General features: G+C 57.7%; 3 protein-coding genes across 4 annotated transcripts; all 3 read left to right on the top strand.

Moving 5' to 3' along the window:
- On the top strand, window positions 1–9,275 carry Icam1 (intercellular adhesion molecule 1). Of its 2 annotated transcripts, none has more exons than XM_090336945.1 (7): window positions 1–107; window positions 2,381–2,647; window positions 5,312–5,617; window positions 5,877–6,182; window positions 6,574–6,828; window positions 6,949–7,197; window positions 9,041–9,275. In XM_090336945.1, coding segments are annotated over exons 1-7 (1,443 nt in total). In that variant the 5' UTR covers window positions 1–49; the 3' UTR covers window positions 9,043–9,275. The 2 variants fall into 2 exon arrangements, with proteins under 2 accessions (XP_090193071.1, XP_090193061.1); XM_090336935.1 differs by having other exon boundaries at window positions 7,290–9,275.
- An 864-nt stretch (window positions 9,276–10,139) lies between these two features.
- Icam4 (intercellular adhesion molecule 4 (Landsteiner-Wiener blood group)) lies at window positions 10,140–11,220 on the top strand. Its single transcript, XM_090335597.1, has 3 exons — window positions 10,140–10,524; window positions 10,634–10,939; window positions 11,040–11,220. The coding sequence occupies exons 1-3, from the start codon at window positions 10,140–10,142 to the stop codon at window positions 11,156–11,158; spliced, it is 810 nt and encodes a 269-aa protein (XP_090191723.1). The 3' UTR covers window positions 11,159–11,220.
- Window positions 11,221–13,188: 1,968 nt separating this feature from the next.
- On the top strand, window positions 13,189–20,152 carry Icam5 (intercellular adhesion molecule 5). Its single transcript, XM_090336488.1, has 11 exons — window positions 13,189–13,307; window positions 14,086–14,355; window positions 14,548–14,868; window positions 14,994–15,281; window positions 15,467–15,721; window positions 15,853–16,101; window positions 17,490–17,732; window positions 17,830–18,108; window positions 18,211–18,450; window positions 18,922–19,185; window positions 19,747–20,152. The coding sequence occupies exons 1-11, from the start codon at window positions 13,226–13,228 to the stop codon at window positions 20,016–20,018; spliced, it is 2,763 nt and encodes a 920-aa protein (XP_090192614.1). The 5' UTR covers window positions 13,189–13,225; the 3' UTR covers window positions 20,019–20,152.
- The last annotated feature ends 333 nt before the right edge of the window (window positions 20,153–20,485 follow it).

Genomic DNA, 20,485 nt, shown 5'->3' with positions numbered 1-20,485 from the left:
GAGCGCAGCGTCCCGGCCCGCGCGCGCCCTGCCCGGCCCGGCCCTGCCCATGGCGTCCCCCGGACCCCGGCCGCTGCTCCTGGCCCTGATCGCCGCTCTGCTGCCAGGTGAGCCGGGATGGGGGCGGTGGGGGGCGCGATGGCGCTCGAGGACCCCCGCCCTGTCCTCCTGACCCCCCGACAGGCCACTGGGGGGTGGCGTCTTGGCAATTTGAGCAGCTGCCGTGGGAAGGGAGAGGGAGTGGGGGGGCCACGGATTGCGAAACCCTGAGTTCGCATCCTCCCTTGCTGGTCTGGGCTGTAGATTGCCCTTTTTTGGGGGGCCGGTCCTGAGGCTTGAACCAGGTTGCCCGGGCGCTGTCCCTGAACTGCTCGTGCCCACCGCTAGCGGTGCTACCACTTGAGCCACAGCACCACTTCCTGCCTAGTCTGTGATTCACTGGAGATGAGAGTCTCACAGACTCCCACCCGGCTGGTTCAAACCACCATCCTCAGATCTCAGCCTCCTGGGTGACCAGCCTGAGCCACGTTTTGAGCCACCATGCCAGGCACACTGCTAAGCCACAGAGAGGAGGGGTCCCCAAGTACAGGCACTGGGCTCCTTCCCCGGGGGAAGTCCAGGCAGGGAAATTCCAGAAGTGATTGACTTCAATCATGGGGCCAAAAGCTGAGACATGGGGCAAGCCATGACACCCCAAGCTTGCCCTCCCCACAATAGCCCAGCTAGAGAAGGGGGAGAGTGGATGGAAATGGGGACCCCATGGTACTGTCTTCAGGGCCCCACTCTCCTCCCTTCCCCATCTTCCTGCCATTCTTGGAAATTTTCGCCTTGAAGCAAGTTTCTGGAAGAAGAACAACAAAACAAACTTCCCAGCCTGAAAGTTATGCATGGCCCGGGGTTGGAACCTTTTGCCAAGTGCCTGAGTTGACTCCCTTGTTTGTACTTGGAATCTCTGGACTCACTTTCCCTGCCGCTTGTATCTCCCTTGCCGCCCACTGGTACTTTGCATCGCTCTGCAGCCACCAGGGAAATCTGATTGAATCTGTTGAGGTCTCTGTTTTCTTGCCCTCCTCTCCTGCTTAATCATTCCTAACAAATCATCTCCAATTGTGACCAGACTTTCTGTAGCAGCTTCTTAGCCAGTGCCCATGCCTCACGTCTACCCATGGCTCACGTCTACCATCCTGATTAGTCAGGAGGCTTGAGGTTTGAGGCTTGAGGTTTGAAGCTAGTCTGGACAGGAAAGTCTTGTGAAAGTCTTTATCTCCAAAATCAACCACCCAAAAGCCAGCATTGGAGGTGGGGCTTAAGTTATAGAGCACTATCTTTGAGCATAAAAGCTCAGGGACAGGGCTTAGTTCCTGAGTTCAAGTCCTAGGACACACACACACACTCATAAGGAATAGTAGCCCAAGACTCTAAACTACTCACGTTGAGTTATTATCTGTAATGGCTAGATAAAGCTAAAACTTTGGTTTGTCAGGAATGCAAGAAGCTGGATTTGCTGGGGGTTTGTGAGGTGATCTGTTGGCAGAGGGTTTAAGGACAGCTGTTGAAATGAGTTTGTCACAGCCACTGTGACTCCGTAAGAAATGCATCAGAAGTCTTATACCTACCCTCACGTGTGTTTTGTGAAAGAAGAAGTGACTTGAGAAATGCCTTCTAGCGACTTTTAGTAGAAACTGTGTTGGTCACAATTTCGTTTGTGGTGTGTGTGTGTGTGTGTGTGTGTGTGTGTGTGTGTGTGTGTGTGTAACTAGGACTTCAGCTTTTGGATCTCTGGTAGATTAGAGATCCCACCCCTTCCCTTCTGTGAAACAGAACTCGAGACTCCCCCTTGGTGAACATCCAATCTCTTAAGTCATCTAAGGACAAGGAATTTGGGGGGAGTGGCCAGGGTGGGTTTCCACAGACTTTTCAGCCTATCTTTTGCTACATGGCTAGGGATGGAACACAGGGTCTTAGCACATGCCAGGCAGACTGTACATGGAGCCACTTCTAGCCCTAAGGGACAGCTCTTTATCATGGCTAGTACTGCCTACGTGACCCCTCTTAGCTTCATTTCCTCCTTTCCCCGTTTGTTCTCTAGAGTCCCACTATCCTGCCTCAGGACTTTTGCATGTGATGTTCTTTTGCTTGAAATCCACTTCCCCCTTCTCTGAAAGTCCAGCCTTTTCCCATCACTCAAATCTCTGCTCAAATCTGTCACTAAGCCATAAGCCTCTCTCCCTGTTTTGTTTTTACCAGGGCTCCTATTAACATCCGTTATTAATTATCTTGTTTGCTTATGACTCTATCTATTGGTCTGGCTCAAGACTGTGTGCCAGCAGCCAGTCCAATCACGTCTGTTAACAGATGTGTCTGTCTCGTTTTGTTTTAGGGACCAGAAGTGCTCAGATATCCACTTCGGTATTCCCCCAGAGCCCCATCGTGCCCCGAGGGGGGTCTGTTGAGCTCAACTGCAGTACCTCTTGTGCTGTGCCTAACATCTTGGGCCTGGAAACACAATTGTCCAAAGTGGAGCTGGACTCTGGGGTCAACTGGAAGCTGTTTAAACTGAGCGAAGTTCAGGAAAACAGCAGCCCCATATGTTTTGCTGCTTGTCACGATGTCCAGGTGTCATCTCAGGCCACCATCACCGTGTACTGTGAGTTGCTGGATGGGAGTGGAAAGGATGGGAGGGGATGGAGAGCCAGGCAGAGGCTAAAGGTTGGCAGTCAGTTGGAAAGTCCTCTGATCATTTAGAAGCCACTTCAAATCTCTTGGGGTTTGCCACACTCTGTGGTGTGTGTGTGTGTGTGTCTTGCTAGAGGTAGGTAGCAAGCCTCTGCTATGGGAACCTGTGCTACAAAGCTGTACTTCCACCCTGAGGCATGCCCTGGAGTCAAGCCACACTGACCACGGAGCCAAGGAGCTATACCCCAGCCTCAGGGCCACGCCCTCAAGCTAAGCCTTGCCCCTACCAAGGAGCCAATGAGTTATACTTCATCACTGGACCACGCCCCCAAGACAAAGCCACGCCCCCATCACCAAGCCCCATTCTATTGTAGGGCCACTCCTCCACTATTAAGTCACGCCCTTAAGTCAGAGCCAAACCACTGCCAGTGAGCCTCGTCTCCCAGCCACACTGCAGTTCTGTCTCAAGGGCAAAACTTTACCAACCCCTCCATTTGTACAGGGCCAGTGAGAGGAGCAGTGGTTTGAGTGTATGGGGAGTAATATACAACTGTATAAAAGTACAAGGACCAGCCTGTTGCCAGGAAGGAATGAGCGCCAAGGTGTGTTCAGATGACTTTCAAAAGAAAAGCAGTCAACTTTGAGGAGCATGTCCCTTGCTGCATGAGGGGGCAGCGGCAGACAGATTGGGGGGAAGCTGCATCGGTTAATGCAGGAGCCTGAGAAGAAAAAGAGGAAAGAATGAATTCTACCTGCAATCTCAGCTACTCGGGAGGCTGAGGCAGGAGAACGGTTTGACTTTGGGAGTTGGAGACCAGGCTGGGCAACATAGCAAGAATCTAGGTCAAAAGAGGTTAAAAAAAAAAAAAAGCCTGGCACCACTGGCTCTTTCCTGTAATGCTGGCTACTCAGGAGACTGAAATATGAGGATTGTAGTTCAAAGCCAGCCTGGGGAGGAAAATCTGTGAATCAGTGAAACAGAGAAGTGGAGGTGTGGCTCAAGTGATAAAGTACCAGCTTTGATTGTTGAGTAAATAAAGCTCAGGAACAGCACCCAGGCCCTGAGTTTAAGACCCAAGACCAGTGTATGTGTGCATCCTTGTACACACACACACACACACACACACACACACACACACACAGCGCCCCTGACCGTGAGATGTTCCAGATTGTGATTGATTGTGGAAGGATCCACAAAGAGAGGAGCAGACAAATATTTGAATAACAGAATAAGCAGGATTTAGTGATGGACTGAAAGTCCGGATCAAAGAGCAGCTGGGAAAGATCACAGCCTCCCCTAAGTCTTGCTTTTTGTTTTTGTTTTTGTTTTTATTTTTTGCCAGTCCTGGGCCTTGAACTCGGGGCCCGAGCACTGTCCTTGGGCTTTCTCAAGGCTAGAGCTCTACCACTGCAGCCACAGCACCATTTCCAGCTTTTTTCTATATATGTGGTACCAAGGAATAGAACCTGGGTCTTCATGCATGCTAGGCAAGCACTCTACCACTAGGCCAAACTTCTAGCCCTTTTGTTGTTGTTGTTTTTTTTAATCAATGGTGGGGTTTGAACTCTGGGCCTGGGCATTGTCTGTGAGCTCTTTTGCTCAAGGCTAGTGCTCTGCCAATTGAGCTACAGTGCCACTTTCAGTTTTCTGGTGGTTCATTGGAAACAAAAGCCTCAAGGACTTTGGTGCCTGGGCTGGCTTTGAACCATGTTCCTCAGATCTCAGCCTCCTGAGTTGCTATGATTACAGGCATGAGCCACCAGTGTCCCTTTCTCCCCTAAGTCTTACTTGAAACAGAACTAAACTCAGGGCTTCTGGGTCCCATTTGTGGGGCTGGAGTTTAAGGGACCTCAAATTTTACTTGCGACACCTTATAGACTTAGATTTCAGTGCTCGACCTCTGAGAGTTGCCTTGGCAGCTTTCTGTGTGTGTCAGCCTCATGGACTTCCCTGCCTCGGTTGACTTCAAACCACAGTCCTCAAATGTCAGCGTCCTGAGTAGCTTAGGATTACAGGCGAGAGCCAGCAGCACCTGGTTCCCGAACCTCTCAAGTGGATTAATTATGTTTTGACCTCTAGAAGCACTATTTTACAGCTCAGGAAACTGAGGCTCAGAGAGGCCAGGTCACACAAACACAGCAATAGGCATTATTGGGTAACCTTTTGGGGCTTGTGTATATGTGGTGCCGGGTATAGAACCCAGGGCCTTTACATGCAAATACCCTACCACTGAATCTCAAGCCAACCTTCAAATGCCTTTTTGTTTGTCTGTGTGTGCATAACTAAGATTATAGGTGTGAGCCACTATGCCTGGCCCTTCAGTTTCTTTCTAAACCCATGCTTTCTGGACTACTTTGATGTATTTTTTTTTTTTTTGGACCAGGTTCCAGATTCTTTTCTACTTGTCAAACACTGTGTCAGTGAATTAAGAATGTGTTGGTTTCCTGAACAAATACTTAGAGCCCACTCACCATTTTTCCCTTGAAACTCTTGGCATTCTTGCATGCTGAGGTGATGTGTTCTGTTTGAGGAAAAAAAACAACATCTTAAATTCCCAGACAGGTGTGGACTGTCTGCACCAGCCAGGAGGTTTGGCAAATTGAAGGGACTCACTTTCTCCCCTCTCCCTTTCAGCGTTCCCAGAGAGTGTGGAGCTGGCTCCCCTGCCCCCCTGGCATCCAGTGGGCCAAAGCCTCACCCTGACCTGCAGGGTGAAGGGCGGGGAACCTCGGCCCAACCTCACGGCGGTGCTGCGCCGCGGGCAGGAGGAGCTGAGCCGGCAGCCTGTGCTGGGGGAGCCGGCCGAGGTCACAGCCACGGTGCTGGCCGGCAGAAGTGATCATGGTGCCAATTTCTCCTGTGCCACGGAACTGGACCTGCGGTCCCAGGGGCTGGGACTGTTCCAGAACACCTCGGTCCCCAGGCAGCTGCGAACCTTCGGTGAGGCATTGGGACAGGGTGGGCTTGGAAGGGCTGGTGGGGGGGGGCCGGGGCAGTTCCTGGGTTGAGGGTAGGGAGAAGTCATGCTTGGCTTGAAGAAGTTTCTGGAAGGAAAATGTCTTTAGCTATGGGATGAGCTGCTGGTGTCTGCAGGATCTCCTTAAAGGGTGTATGACATCTCCAGGGAAGAGAATCTTCCAGAAAGCAGCTGAGCAGGCTGCAGCAAAGGTCTCTGACCATGCCTTCCGTTTCTCCCCAGTCCTACCCATGAGTCCCCCGCAACTTTCCATGCCTGGGGCCCTGGAGGTGCCTGTGGTCCTGGAGACGGGCACCTTGCAGCCCCTGGACTGCTCTCTGGGTGGACTGTTCCCGGCCTTGGAGGCCCAGATACACTTGGAGCTGGGCGGGAAGAGGCTGAGCTCCACCACCACCTACAAGGAGGACTCTGTGTCAGCCACCACCATCATCAAGGTGACCGCGGACCAGGAGGGCCCCCAGAACCTGCTGTGCGTCGTCAGCCTAGGGAACCAGACGCGGCAGAGCCAGAAGACACTGACCATCTACAGTAAGGAGGGGGCGGAGCGTTTGGCGGAGGCGTGGCCTACAGTGGGGCGGGGCCTTCCTGGAAATGTAGTCCGGATTGGGTGGTGATTATTGAAGGCGTGGTCTAGAGTGGGCAGGGCTTTTAAGAGGCACAGTCTGATTGGGCAGGACTTCTTGGAGGCTGGCCTGGAGGGGCGTGGTCTACGGAGTGGGCGGGACCGGACTCTAGAGGGAGCCGGGATTGGCAGAGCCTGCACCGCAGGTGTGCTTCTTGTAGGGGCGTGGCCTGGGTCTGGGGCGTGGCTTTGTGGGTGTGGCTATCCATAGGGTTGGTCTTGTGGCCAGGGGCGGCAGCTTTCTATAGGGCAGAGGACCGAGGACGGGGCGGGGCTCACTGTGTGCCGCACCCCTAGGCTTCCCTGGTCCCAACCTGACCCTGAGCCAGCCCGAGGTGTCGGAAGGGAGCCTGGTGATAGTGTCCTGTGAAGCTCCTTCTGGAGTTTGGGTGAACCTGAGCAGTGCCCCAGCCCAGCCACCGTCCTCCAAGGCCCAATTCCCGATGAACGCCAGCGCCGAGGATCACGGACGTCGCTTCTTTTGCTCTGCTGGCCTGGAGGTGTCCGGGAAGTTGTTGTACAAGAACCGGACGGTGGAGCTCCGTGTCCTGTGTGAGTGGGGCGCCTGCAGACAATGAGCCCCTAGCTCTCCCGGGCCCAAGCCCTCCAGCCCTGCCACACTCCTCCAGTCTTCTGCCCTTCCTCTTGCATTGTATTTTTTTTCTCCCCCAGATGGCCCCCGACTAGATGAGAGTGACTGCTTGGGCAACTGGACTTGGGAAGAGGGGTCCCACCAGACTCTGATCTGCCAAACTCGGGGGAACCCAGTCCCCCAGCTCAGCTGTACGCGGACACATGATGGAGCTCCACTGCCCATCGGAGAGCTGAGGCCGGTCAAGCGGGAGCAGGCTGGCACCTACCGCTGTCGGGCAATGAGCTCCCGAGGGGTGGTGGTCCGCGATGTGGTCCTGACAGTGATCTGTGAGTATCTGAGTGTGCAGAGCTGGGCACGGGTGGGTATGTGGGGCCTGCTTCCCCTCTTAACCCCACCTCACCCGGCCTCTTCCCTGCAGACAACCAGAATAACTTAGTGGTCATCATCTTGGTGGCAGTGGCAGTCATCTTGAGCATGGTGGTCATGGGAGTTTACCTTTACAACCGGCAGCGAAAGATCAAGAAATACAAGCTACAAAAGGCTCGGGAAGCCTGGGCGATGAAACAGAGCACACAAGCCCCACCTCCTGGTGCCCCGCTCATGCCCGGGACCCCCTGCTCCACTGTGGTGTTGAACTGAACAGAATAGTGGACCTGTGTGTGTGTCACTTAGCCACAGCGACTCCTCAGGGTGACAGGGGCCGTGGCCTCCCAATGCAAGCATTTGGAGTTAAGACAGCCGCACCCCTCAGGGCCCCTGGAGGCCTCACAGCTCATCTGTAGCTGGGAGACTAAGTCAAAAGGAGAAGTCGGAACTGGAAGCCGACCTGGAAACTTGACCTGGATGGGCAGGAGACAGATGGGAATGGAGATAATGTAAATATAGCCACGTGGGCCCTACAGCCAGGAAGCACTGTAATCACCTTCTATTGCATATCTTAGGGCCCTGTGGCCCAAAGGCAGAATGACCCCAGGTGGAATCTCAGATGTCCAGTCTTCCTCTGACCCATGCTAGCTCAAACCCTGCTCTCTGTTGATTTGTCCCCAGATCTCCACGATCATGTATTTATTATTTTGTAATATTTTTTTTCTTACTATTTATTGAGTACCTTCCATGGAGGCTAGAAAAATGTACCAAAGTAACACAAATTCCGGCTTTTATGGAGAACTCAAATCTGTCAGAGCTGGCCAAGTCCATTTGTACTGACTGCAGCAACTACACAAGAGTATCTGGTTTTAAAAAATAAATCAATCAAGTGCCTGTGGCTGAGGCCCTGTCATTCTAGCTACTCAGGAGGCTGGAATCTGAGAATCACAGTTGAATGCCTGCCCAGGCAGGGAAGTATGTTAGACTCCTGTCTCCAATAAATCACCAAAAAGCTGAAAGTAGAGTTGTGGCTCAAAGTAGTAGAGTGCTAGCCTTGAGCAAAATAGCTCAGGGACAAGCACTGAGGCCTGGAGTTGAAGCTGCATAACTGACTGAGAGAGAGAGATCATATAGAGCTAAATGAATGGAGTCATTCCATTGACCTAAGCTGCTTGGTGGAAGGAGAGGTGGGCTTTATTTTATTTTATTTTTGTCAGTCCTGGGACTTGAACTCAGGGCCTAGCCAATGTCCTTGAGGCTTTATCAAGGCCAGCACTCTACCACTTGAGCCACAGCACCATTTTCTGCTTTTCCAGTATATGTGGTACCAAGGAATTGAACTCAGGGCTTCATACATGCTAGGCAAGCAGTCTGCCACTAGGTCACACTTCTAGCCCCTAATTTTTTCTTTTCTTATTTCTCTCATTCTTAAAAATTAGGCCTGATTCTGTGGGGCTCACACCTATAACCCTAGCTACTCAAGAGTCTGAGATCTGAGGAACACAATTCAAAACTAGCTTGATGCAGGAAAGTCCTTATGACTCTTACCTCCAATTTAACCAGAAAAAAGCTGAAAGTGGAGCTGTGGCTCAAGTGGTAGAGCACCAGCCTTTAGTGAAAAAAACCAAGTGAGAGCAAGACCTTGAGTTCAGGCCCCAGTTCTGGCGCACACACACATCAGACACAAAAGCACTTGGCTTTGCAATGGTTACGTGCTCAGTCACTACTCCTAGAGCCCTTCCTGCTCCCCTTTCAGCCCTGGTACTTTCAGCCATCTTCCACACTCACATGCATCTCTTCCAGAGTTCACAGAGCCTGAATCTGGGTGCCCATTGCCTGGCAGCTCAAGTGTGGAGTCCCAGGAAGTGGCCTGATCTTGCCTATTTCCATCCCAGTCGGACCCACCTTCAGGAGAACTCTGAAATTCCACTTTCTTCATGGATCAGACCCTCAAGCAGTGGGGGTTACCCCTCTCGCAATCTCCACCCCAGCGCTGGACAATTTTCCTTGGGGCCAATAAAGGTTTTTTTATCAGTCACAGTTTGGACTTCTAGTTCTTTCTAAGCTGTTTGGTGGAAACCATTGATGGCTCACTTCCTCTCTTCAGAAAAGACTGCTTGGGACCCGGAGTTTGGCCTAGTGGTAGAGTGACTGCCTAGCATGCGCAAAGCACCAGAAGTGGTGCTGTGGCTCAAGTGGTAGAGCTCTAGCCTTGAGAAAAAAACCCTCAAAGACAGTGCTCAGGCCCTGAGTCCAACCCCACGATGGCAAAAAAAAAAAAGAAAAGAAAAAGGCTATTGACTGACCCAACCCTAAAGCTGACACGCCAATTATTTTTTTTAAATAATTATTTGGGGCGGGGAGTTTGGCCTAGTGGTAGTGTTTGCCTAGCATGCACGAAGCCCCAGGTTCAATTCCTAGGTACCACATACATAGAATAAAGCCGGAAAATGGTGTTGAGACTCAAGTGGTAGAGCTCTAGCCTTGAGAAAGTCCAAGAACAGTGCTCAGGCCCTGAGCTCAAGCCCAGGACTGGCAAAAAAAAAAAAAAAAAAAAAAAAAAGTAAAAAATAATTATTTGGGAAAACCAAAGATCCTTAACCAGGAAACTGCAATACTATTTTTGGCTGAACCCAGGATCTGGAGTGGAAGGGTGTGTGTGTGTGTGTGTGTGTGTGTGTGTGTGTGTGTGTGTGTGTGTGTGTGTGTGTGTGTGTGTGTGTGTGTGTGTGCCTGTGTATGTGTGTGTAGGGAGGGGCTGTTCCAGGATTCCAGCACTTCTTATGGGGCCTCTGGTTCCTCTCAGGGTCGGGCGGGTCTGAAAAGGTGGGGCTCCCGGCCTCTTTATCTCCAGAGCCAGCCCCAGCACCCTGGCTCTGGGCCCCTCAGTGCAGGCTCAGCCATGCGGCCTGTCTTTCCGTGGCTCCCTCTTTGGCTAGTGGCTGCCATCCCGGGTCAGGGGAGCAGTCAGGACCTCCAGGATGAGCAGAGGTATGGAGTGAGCCCCCCTGCGTCCTCGGGGACCTCGGTGCCCTTCTGGGTGCGTTTGACCCCTGAGCTGGTGGCTGTGCCTCCTGGGGACTCGGTGTGGCTGAACTGCAGCCACAGCTGCCCCCTGCCGGCCACGTCCAGCCTCCGTACCCAGCTGAGGCAGGGCCAGGTGCTGCAGGGCCCCGGCTGGGCATCGTATCAGCTGCTGGAGGTGAGAGCCTGGCGCTCCAGCGTGGACTGCCTGGTCACCTGCGCGGGACAGACGCGAGAGGCCACGGCCAGGATCAACGCCTACAGTGAGGATCAAGGGTTCGAGGCCCGGGGAGGGCTGGGGCGAGGGGAGGAGGCGGGGGGGGGGGCCTGACGGTGGTGCCCGCGGGCTCCCCCCTCTCTGCCCGGCCTCAGAGCCCCCGCGCAGCGTGATCCTGGAGCCTCCGGTGCTCGTGGGCCGCCGCTACACCCTGCGCTGCCACGTGACGCACGTGTTCCCCGTGGGCTTCCTGGCGGTGACGCTGCGGCGGGACGGCCGCGTCATCTACTTCGAAAGCCTGGAGCGCTTCCAGGGTTTGGATCTGGCCAATGTCACCTTGACCCACGTGATCCGCGCGGGGCCCCACGACCTGTGGCAACCCTTGACGTGCCACGCGCGCCTCAGCCTCGACGGCCTGGTGATCCGAAGCAGCTCGGCGCCGGTCGTGCTGTCCTTCCTCGGTGAGCCCCCCCCAACACACACTGGTGGGGGGACAGGGGGGGGAGCAGGGGGTCAACCTGGCAGAGGCACCGGTGGCGACTTCTCACCTCGGATCCTCAGGTTGGAGCCGCACCTCCGTGGCCTTGGCCTCCACCTCCGTCGTCGCCATGGTGGGAATTCTTCTCGGCGTGGGCGCCGCCTTCCTGTGCAAATACCTGGCTCTGGGGCCGGGGGCGTAGGAGACGGGTGTTCAAGCCCGCTGAGCGGGAAGAAGGCCGCTCCTCCGTCAATAAAACCTTGATCTCCAGTAGCTTGGGCTCCTTTATTTACTTGTCTGTTTATTTTATTATTTTATTTTTTTTTTGGTTTGGGTTCAATCTCTGAGTTTTTGTTTTGTTTTTCCCCCCACTCAAGGCTCCACTGGAGCCAGCACAGTTCCGCTTCTGGCTTGTTTGGTGAGGGACTGGAGGTAAGACACTCCTGCACTTGATTGCCCAGCCTGGCCTGGAGCCATGGTCCTCAGATCGCAGCCTCCTGCGGAGCGAGAATGACAGATCTGAGCCACTGGAGCCCCCCACACTTTTTTTTTTTTAATTTGGGGCTCTGCTTTTTCCAAATTCCCTGTTTCTTTCAAGGCACCCGAGATGGCCATGTGGGGGCCTGTAATCCCAGTGACTCAGGAGGCTGGGTTCTGAGGATCGCGGTTCGAAGCCAGCCAGGGCAACAAAGTGGGTGAGACTCCTATCCCCCATCCGTCACAGAAAAAGCCGAAGGGGTTCCGTGGCAAAAAGGACCTCAGGGACGGTGTCCGGCCCTGGAGCTCAGGACTGACGAAAGGAACCAAAAAAACCCACGTGGGGTCTCAGACCTCCGCCCGCTTTTCCTCGTGTGCAGCCCACGTAGTAAAACTTCCAGCGGCCTCGACGTCGGGAGCCGCAGAGCCCAGCGGCCGCCCCGCCCCCGGCCGGGGAAGGCGGGCCCGTGGGACGTCTCCTCCGATTGGCTCTGCCGCTACGCGCAGCAGCTCTGATTGGACACTAAGTTTCCTCTCCCCGGCCCGCCCACCCCCTCCACTCTACTCCCAGAGCTACAACCCTTGGGGAGGGTGCGGGGGGGGGGACGAGGTCACGCTTGGGTGGGCAGGAGGGGGCTCGTGAGGGAGAGGATGTGAGTACCCAGAGGAGCCGTCCGGGCAATGGCAGCCCCGGCGGAGATACCAGACAGCGGGTCCACGCGGGGTGGCGATGCTTTTTGGTGAGTCTCAGAGCCAGATAGGCATCTGGACGGGTGGGGAGGGAGGGAGGGAGGGAGGGAAGGAGGGAGGGAGAGCCAGATGCTGGAACCAGAGTGTTGTCACAGTCGCTTTCCGGGTCTCGCTGGGATGCTGCGGGGATGGGGGCCGTTTGTGGAGAGGGGCGGAGCGAGTCCAGGCCCCCCTCCCGTCCCCCCCACCCCAGGAAGGCGCGGGCTCACCCTCGCCGAGAGAGACGCACACATGCCCGCTGCACGCTGGGTAAACGCGGACCCCCGGGGCTCAGCCGACTCTCACGGTAGACGCCTGCGAGCCACGGCGCGCGCGCACACGTGTCCCCGGGTCCCCGACTCGCCGGCATCGGGGCCCCGCCCTCCTCCCCGCCCCCGCCGCCGTCTCGTGCCGGAGCGAAGCCGAGCCGGAGGGGGAGCGAGGGGACGCGGGTGGCAATCCTCAGCTCGGATCCGGAAGGTCCGGAATGGGGGGGTCAAGGGAGAAGAATCAGTGGAAGGAGGCGCCGCCCCCCAAATCCTCCTCTAGAACTGCCCTTCCCGGGTGCGGTTCCTAGGAGCCCCCAAACCAGCCCCCGCCCTAAGGGGCGCTGGTGGGCGGAGCCAAGCACAGGGGGCGGAGCTCGAAATACAGCGCGAGAACCGAGCATCGGAACCCAGGGGTCGGTGGAGGGTGGTTGGGTGGGGACACCCGGCATCTCCCCCCCCACCTCCGCGCCGCCCCCAGGAATGACTGCAGACGACCGGGCCGACCTCCAGCGTAGACCCCGGGGCTTGGCGCGCTCCCGCCGGCTCGATTTCACCAAGGCCTCGGAGCCCCGCACACACGCTCGCCTCCCGCCCGCCCCCCATCCCTCCCTCCCCGCCGCCTCTGCCGCCGCCCCCTCCTTGGAAACCAAGTTACCAACGTTTAAACCAATCCCCGAGCGCAAGTCGGCCTCCCCCACACTCCACCCGCCGCGCCGCGCCGCGCCGTCCTCCAGCCCGGCTCGTCACTCGCGCTCCCCTCGCCTCCTGCGCTTCCCCCCACGGCGGCGGCGGCGATGCCAGGGCCTTCGCCAGGGCCGCGCCGAGCGCTACTCGGCCTCTGGGTTACCGTGGGCCTGGGGATCCTCGGCCTCTCAGGTAAGACGAGTCCGCCCCGGCTCGGGTGGACCAGGCGGAGGCGGAGTTGCCGGACCCGCGGGGCAGCCTCAGGCCCCTCCTGGCTCCGCCCTCTCCGCGCTCCCACGCTTCGGCCCCCACCTGAGCCCAGGTCTTCCCCCTAGTCCCCTCTCTCCCCCACCCCCTTCGAGATGCAGGTGCTTTCCAGCACCCAGCCCGCGCCCCGAGACCGCCTGGCTCTCCTTCCCCTCCCCTCCCGATCCGTTCTGCACCTCGGTGCACCGACTGGCATTTTCCCTCCTCGCGATCGGCGGAGACCCCATCTCAACACTCAGGGAGCGGAACCGAAGTGGAGTTCCCGCTCCACTGGGAGCCCTGGCAACTGCGTCCCGGGGTTGTTCCATACGTCCAGTTCCAAGTCTTCTTTCCACACTTTTCACCTAGGTTTGGGGTCCTCCTTGGTCTGTGACCCGACTTCATCTCTCCTTTGCTTGCACCCCGATATCTCTCCCCCCTCTCTCCCTCGTTCTCCTGGCGAGGTGCCATCATCTTAAGAATCGGTTTGCGTCCCATCCCCCACCTGGAATCGCCTATCTTGTGGCTCCGTGTGTCTAAGACCCCCCACACACACACACTTTTCCTCTCCCCTGTCCCCCTCCCTAGTGTTTTTCCCACCCCTTCCTTGGAGTCTCTTGGAGATCACTCCCCTGTGGGGAGCCCCCAGATATGGCCTGGGTGATGGCTAAGGTCTTGGGGAGCTGGGCCCCTCCCCAAGCTGAGCCCGCGTTTCCCCGGGCAGCGGTCGCGCAGGAGCCCTTCTGGGCGGACCTGCAGCCGCGAGTGGCGCTGGTGGAGCGCGGGGGTTCGCTGTGGCTGAACTGTAGCACCAATTGCCCTCGGCCGGAGCGCGGCGGCTTGGAGACCTCACTGCGTCGAAACGGCACCCAGAGGGGTTTGCGCTGGCTGGCGCGGCAACTGGTGGACATCCGCGAACCGGAGACCCAGCCGGTCTGCTTCTTCCGCTGCGCGCGCCGCACGCTCCAGGCGCGTGGGCTCATTCGCACTTTCCGTGAGTTCCGGGCGGCCACGAGGCTACTTCACTAAGCTTCCTCCCCTCCCAGGCCCCACCCTGGGGGAGGAGGGGGCGCAGGGCTCCCCTTAGGCTCCACCCCCCAGATCCCCACGCCCTCCTCTCCAAGCACCGTACCCACCCCGCCTCAGTCTCCCTAAATCCCAGCCTCCCTCCACCCCCTCCTTGCAGAGCGACCAGATCGCGTGGAGCTGGTACCTTTGCCTCCCTGGCAGCCCATAGGCGAGAACTTCACCCTGAGCTGTAGGGTCCCCGGCGCCGGACCCCGGGGAAGCCTCACGTTGGCTCTGCTACGGGGCACCCAGGAGCTGATCCGTCGTAGTTTTGTGGGGGAGCCGCCCCGAGCGCGGGGCGCGGTGCTCACGGCCACCGTCCTGGCTCGGAGGGAGGATCATGGCGCTAATTTCTCCTGCCGGGCAGAGTTAGATCTGCGGCCGCATGGCCTGGGATTGTTTGAGAACAGCTCAGCCCCTAGAGAGCTCCGAACTTTTGGTGAGTTGGTAGAGAGGCCTCCCCAGCCCCCCAAATGGGGTGGGCTTGGTGCGTAAGGCAGTGCGCCACGAGCCCGTCCGACTGCTCGGGGCTGAACCTCAAGCTCTGTTCTCCCCCGCCCCCAGCCCTGCCACTTGACCCCCCGCACCTCACGGCTCCCCGACTCTTGGAAGTGGGCGCAGAAAGTCCGGTGAGCTGCACTCTGGATGGACTGTTTCCAGCCTCAGAGGCTGAGGTTTACCTGGCGCTGGGAGATCAGAGGCTGAATCCTGAGGTCACCCCTGAGGGGGACGCCCTGAGGGCCACTGCCATCGCCACCGCTGGCGAAGAACGCGAGGGCATCAGGCAGCTGGTGTGCAATGTGACCTTGGGGGGCGAAAGCCGCGAAGCCTGGGAAAACGTGACCGTCTATAGTAAGAGCCAGTGGGGGGCGGGGGAGTGCGAGAGGCGCGAGAGGGGCGTGGCACTTGGTGGGCGTGGTCGAGAGGCGGGACACTTATTTGCCGGCAGCCAATGGGAAGAGGGAAATCTGAAAGGGGCGTGGCAGAAAGGGTGGGCGGGGCCTGCCCTGCGGACTCCAGTCAATGCTCCCACGCAGGCTTCCCAGCGCCCCTCCTGACGCTGAGCGACCCCAACGCACCCGAGGGGAAGGTGGTCACTGTCACTTGCAGTGGCGGGGCTCAAGCGCTGGTCACGCTGGAGGGAATTCCAGCTGCTGTCCCGGGACAGCCGGTCCAGCTGCAAATAAACGTCACGGAGGACGACGACAAACGTGACTTCTTCTGTGGTGCCACCCTCGAGGTGGACGGGGAGACACTGAGCAAAAACCAGAGCGCCACGCTTCGCGTCCTGTGTAAGTCGGTGCTCACCCCTCGCCCCTCCATCCCGGGTGACTCCAAGGACCTGCCGGGGGTCTCTGACCCTGTCGTGGATGGAGGGGATCCTTGCAAAAGAGCCTCCCGTGTCCCACGTCCCTGCCCGCAGATGCTCCCCGGCTGGACGACTCCGGTTGTCCCAGGAGCTGGACGTGGCCCGAGGGCCCCGAGCAATCGCTGCGCTGCGAGGCCCGCGGAAACCCTGCGCCCTCCGTGCACTGCGCGCGCCCCGACGGCGGGGCCGTGCTGGCGCTGGGCCTGCTGGGGCCCGTCACCCGCGCGCTGGCCGGCGTCTACCGCTGCACGGCCGCCAACGCCCAGGGCCGGGCGGTCAAGGACGTGATGCTGACCGTGGAGTGTGAGTAGAGGCGCGGGGCGCGCCTCCTTCTGGTTCTCTGTCTGGGAACTTAAGTGTAAGCATCAGAGAGGACGTGGGGGAGGGGGAAACAGTGTGTGTGTGTGTGTGTGTGTGTGTGTGTGTGTGTGTGTGCTGGGGATTGAACTCAGGGCCTGGGTGCTGCCCCTGAGCTTTCACTTAAGCCTGGTACTCTACCACTTGAGCCACACCTCTGCTCCCAGCCTTTTGGAGGTTCCTTGGAGATAAGAATCAACAACTTTCAAGCCCTTCGCAGTAGCTCACACCTGTATTCCTAGCTACTCAGGAGGCTGAGATCTGAGGATCAAGGTTCAAAGCCAGCCCTGGCAGGAAAAGTCTTTGAGACTCTGATCTCCAATTAGCCACCAGAAAACCGAAGTGGCGCTGAGACTCCAGGGGTGGAGCGGTAACCTTGAGCTGAAGAGCTCAGGTCTAGAGTTCAAGTCCCATGACCCACAGAAACAAAACAAAAATCACCGACTTTCCCTGAATTAGAACTTTGATCTTTAGATCTCTGGCTCCTGAGTAACTGGGATTTACAGCCACCGGTGCCCAGCTAGTGTACGAGTTGAATTTAATGCCTCATGTTTACTAGGCTGCAAGTCTAATCCCCCCCTTTTTTTCTTTGCTTTAGTTACAATCATTAATTTTTTTTGCAAAAGGTCTAGCTCCTCCCTCCCCCAGTTGCTTCTGTGGAAGTAATAGATTACAGATATGGGAAAGCACGTCTGGATTCTTGGTTGAGATGGGATCTGGTTTATTTTTTATGGTGGCTGGCCTGGAACCTCAATGCTGTGAAAATCCACTTTCCACATAGTTAGGGTTACAGAGGTACACTGCCATGCCAAGCCTTTGTGCAGGATTTTAGGGATGGGAAGAGGTTGGTGACCAACTGGACTTGGGCAGGATCTTGGGAAAGGGGAAAGCTGTCCATAGACTGGGGCGTGGCACCTGGGTGGGGTTTTGACAGAGACAGAATGAAGAGGGTACAGGACTAATGGTAAAACTGGAAAACAAGGAGACACCCCCTCTCCTTAGACGAGCATACCCTTCCTCATGACCTTGGGATAAAGCAAAAGGATTACTACAGACAAGAGATGGATCTCAGCCTGGTACAGCTGGCTCAAGTCTGTAATTCTTCCTACTCACGAGGCTGAGACCCAAAGATTGTGGTTCAAAGCCAGCCTGGGCATGAAAGTCCATGAGACTTTTATCTTCAATTAACCACCAGAAACCCTGAAGTCAAAGTGGTTAGAGTGTTAGCCTTGAGCAAAAAGAAGCTCAGGGACAGTGCCTAGGGCCTGAATTCAGGCTCCAAGACTGGAGAGGGTGGGGTAGATCAGTTTCTAAAACCCTCAACCCTCTTGTAGATGCGCCTGCTCTGGACAGTGTGGGCTGTCCGGAACGCATTACCTGGCTGGAAGGCACTGTAGCATCGCTCAGCTGTGTAGCACATGGTGTCCCACCACCCGACGTGAGCTGCGAGCGCACCAGCAAGGCGGAAATCATCGAGGGGTTCCAGCAGGTCACCCGGGAGCACGCGGGCATTTACCGCTGCGAGGCCACCAACCCCCGAGGCTCTGCAGCCAAAAATGTGGTGATCACCGTGGAATGTGAGCATCGGAGCTCTGAGTCACCCAGGGGCCATGCCGTCCATCCAGGGCTTCCTGGCGGTCCCCTGAGCCGACCTCTGCCTTCTTTGTTTCCCAGATGGTCCTAGTTTTGAGGAGTTGAGCTGCCCCAGCAACTGGACCTGGGTAGAAGGGTCTGGGAAGCCGTTTTCCTGTGAAGTGGATGGGAAGCCAGAGCCTCGCGTCGAGTGCATAGGCCCTGAGGGTGCCAGTGAGGGAGTGGCACTGCCCCTGGCATCCTCAAATCCTGGTCCCCGAAACACTGGGAACCCTAAAAAATTGACACCCGGGGTCTATCTGTGCAACGCCACCAATCGCCATGGCTCTACCGTCAAAACAGTCGTCGTGAGCGCGGAGTGTGAGCGGGGCCCAGATGGGCGGGGAAGTAAGAGGGGCCCCCCACATCCAGGCCTCTCTCTGACGCCTCCCTTCCCCCCCCCACCCCATGGCTTTATTGTAGCACCGCCGCAGATGGACGAGGCCAGCTGTCCAAGTCACCAGACGTGGCTGGAAGGGACCCAGGTGACCGCGCTGGCCTGCGCCGCCCGGGGCCGCCCCTCCCCACGGGTGCGCTGCTCCAGAAATGGCGCCGCCCGGCCTGAGCGCCTGCGCGTGTCCCGCGAGGACGCGGGGACCTATCAGTGTGTGGCCACCAATGCCCACGGAACGGACTCCAGGACCGTCACTGTGGGCGTGGAGTGTGAGTGAGACCCACGCGGGATGGAGGGCTGGAGGGGACTCCAATCCTGGCAGAATCCGGGGGGGGGTTCTGGGGTGGCTCACACCTGGCATCTCAGCTACTCAGGAGGCTGTGATCTGAGGATCGCGTGGAAAAGTCCTTGAGAATCTTGCCTCCAGTTAACCGAGCAAAGTGCTTGAAGTGGGGGTGTGGCTCAAGTGGTCGAGCGCCAACCTTGAGTGAAAAAGCACGGGGACGGCGCCCAGGCCCTGAGTTCAAGCACCCAAATTGGAACAGGATGAAAAGACAAAGGAAAGCATCAGGGCGGGGGACAGAGGCGCGGGACCCTGCCTGCTCCTCCCATTCCATGAGAACAAAAAACGTTTATCCCAAGGGGCTGCGACGGGAGGCCCCATTTCCGCCTGCCCATCACCGGAGCTTGGCCCTGGGCACGACTGATCACCCCCCCTCCTACCTTTTGCCCCCCTGCAGACCGGCCGGTGGTGGCCGAGCTGGCCGCCTCTCCCCCGAGCGTGCGTCCCGGCGGGAACTTCACCTTGACCTGCCGCGCTGAGGCCTGGCCTCCCGCCCAGATCAGCTGGCGCGCGCCCCCGGGGGCGCTCAACCTCGGTCTGTCGAGCAACAACAGCACCCTGAGCGTGGCGGGCGCCGTGGGCAGCCACGGTGGGGAGTACGAGTGCGCAGCCACCAACGCGCACGGGCGCCACGCGCGGCGCATCACGGTGCGCGTGGCCGGTAAGTGGGAACGGGGGCGTGGTCGGTTAAGTAGGGCATGAGGGGCGGGGCCTCGGTGGGCGGAGCCTGCGTCGGGGCGGGGCCCGCATTGGGCCGGGTTGGCGTGGGCGGGGCCAACAAGGGGGCGGGGCCTCCGGAGTGCACTCTGATTGGGCCTCAGCCTTCAAGGAGGCGATCCAACTTGATGGAGGTAGAGATCCTGGAGACCGGAGGGAGAGGGGTCTGGAACTAGTGGACTGGACTCATCCGTATGGGTCTAGGGGAGTCAGGAGTTCCTATTCCCGGGCTCACACCTGTAAGTCGAGCGGCTCAGGAGGCTGAGATCCATAGGATCCAGGTTCTAGGCCAACCCGGCGGAAAAGTCCGTGAGACTCTTATTTCCAAGTAAGCAGCAAAATGTCAAGCTGCAGGCACTGGCCCGAGTGGAACACCAGTGCGGCTGGCCACACATGCACACAATTATATTCCCGTGGCAGGTGCCTGGGTCCGGGTTGGCTCAGAGTGGCGGCGGGGTGCGGGGAGCCCCGATCGGTGAGGGTGTCCCCCCTCCCCGCCCCCCAGGTCCCTGGCTGTGGATCGCCGTGGGGGGCGCGGCAGGGGGCGCGGTGCTGCTGGCGGCCGGGGCCGGCCTGGCCTTCTACGTGCAGTCCACGGCCTGCAAGAAGGGCGAGTACAACGTCCAGGAGGCCGAGAGCTCGGGCGAGGCCGTGTGTCTGAATGGCGCAGGCGCAGGTGCCGGGGGCGCAGGCGCAGACGGGGGCGCTGAGTCGGGGGGCGCAGCCGAGTCCCCGGATGGGGGCGAGGTCTTCTCCATCCAGCTGACATCGGCCTGAACCTGCTCCCCTCTCCCCGCGGGCCGGGGGCCGCCCCCCACCGACAAACACGGGGGTGCTTATTTATTGTGGTATTTATTCGACTTCAGGGGCCTCACCCCCCATTTTCTACCCATCCCCCCAATAAAGTTTTTATAAAGGATTTTTGTGGAGTTTCTTTCTGCGGCATGATGGATTCCTGGGCTCAATTCAGGGTGGAACAGGATCACCTGGGTGTCAGTGGTTCCCAGCCACTTGGGAGGCTAAGATCTGAGCATACAGGTAGGAAGTCAGCTGGGCCAGGAATGCATGTGAGACTCTTACCTACAATTAGCCACTGAAAAGCTGAAAGTGGAGGTGTGACTTAAGTGGTAGAGCGCCAGCCCTGAGTGAAAAAGCAAAGAAACTTTTACTTTTGGAGGTCTCCTGTTCATGGGACTCACGCCAGCCATCCGAGTGCCTGGTGAGCTGCAGTCTGTGCTGTTTGT

The sequence above is a fragment of the Megascapheus bottae genome, chromosome 1 (assembly GCF_031878675.1).
Source record: "Megascapheus bottae isolate mThoBot1 chromosome 1, mThoBot2.hap1, whole genome shotgun sequence".
NCBI classification, from domain to species: domain Eukaryota; kingdom Metazoa; phylum Chordata; class Mammalia; order Rodentia; family Geomyidae; genus Megascapheus; species Megascapheus bottae.
The sequence above is the reverse complement of the archived record's forward strand: the minus strand, read 5'-3'. Positions and strand labels throughout refer to the sequence as shown.

What these genes read in the sequence shown, in the direction of transcription:
- Icam1 (XM_090336935.1), top strand. Translation starts at nt 50, where the DNA reads ATGGCGTCCCCCGGACCCCGGCCGCTGCTCCTGGCCCTGATCGCCGCT. An exon ending in GAAGACACTGACCATCTACA is followed by an intron (nt 6,183 to 6,573) that starts GTAAGGAGGGGG and finishes CCGCACCCCTAG; the next exon opens with GCTTCCCTGGTCCCAACCTG. An exon ending in GGTGGAGCTCCGTGTCCTGT is followed by an intron (nt 6,829 to 6,948) that starts GTGAGTGGGGCG and finishes TTTCTCCCCCAG; the next exon opens with ATGGCCCCCGACTAGATGAG.
- Icam4 (XM_090335597.1), top strand. Translation starts at nt 10,140, where the DNA reads ATGCGGCCTGTCTTTCCGTGGCTCCCTCTTTGGCTAGTGGCTGCCATC. An exon ending in GGCCAGGATCAACGCCTACA is followed by an intron (nt 10,525 to 10,633) that starts GTGAGGATCAAG and finishes GCCCGGCCTCAG; the next exon opens with AGCCCCCGCGCAGCGTGATC. An exon ending in GGTCGTGCTGTCCTTCCTCG is followed by an intron (nt 10,940 to 11,039) that starts GTGAGCCCCCCC and finishes TCGGATCCTCAG; the next exon opens with GTTGGAGCCGCACCTCCGTG.
- Icam5 (XM_090336488.1), top strand. Translation starts at nt 13,226, where the DNA reads ATGCCAGGGCCTTCGCCAGGGCCGCGCCGAGCGCTACTCGGCCTCTGG. An exon ending in GGGGATCCTCGGCCTCTCAG is followed by an intron (nt 13,308 to 14,085) that starts GTAAGACGAGTC and finishes TTCCCCGGGCAG; the next exon opens with CGGTCGCGCAGGAGCCCTTC. An exon ending in TGTGGTGATCACCGTGGAAT is followed by an intron (nt 17,733 to 17,829) that starts GTGAGCATCGGA and finishes TTTGTTTCCCAG; the next exon opens with ATGGTCCTAGTTTTGAGGAG.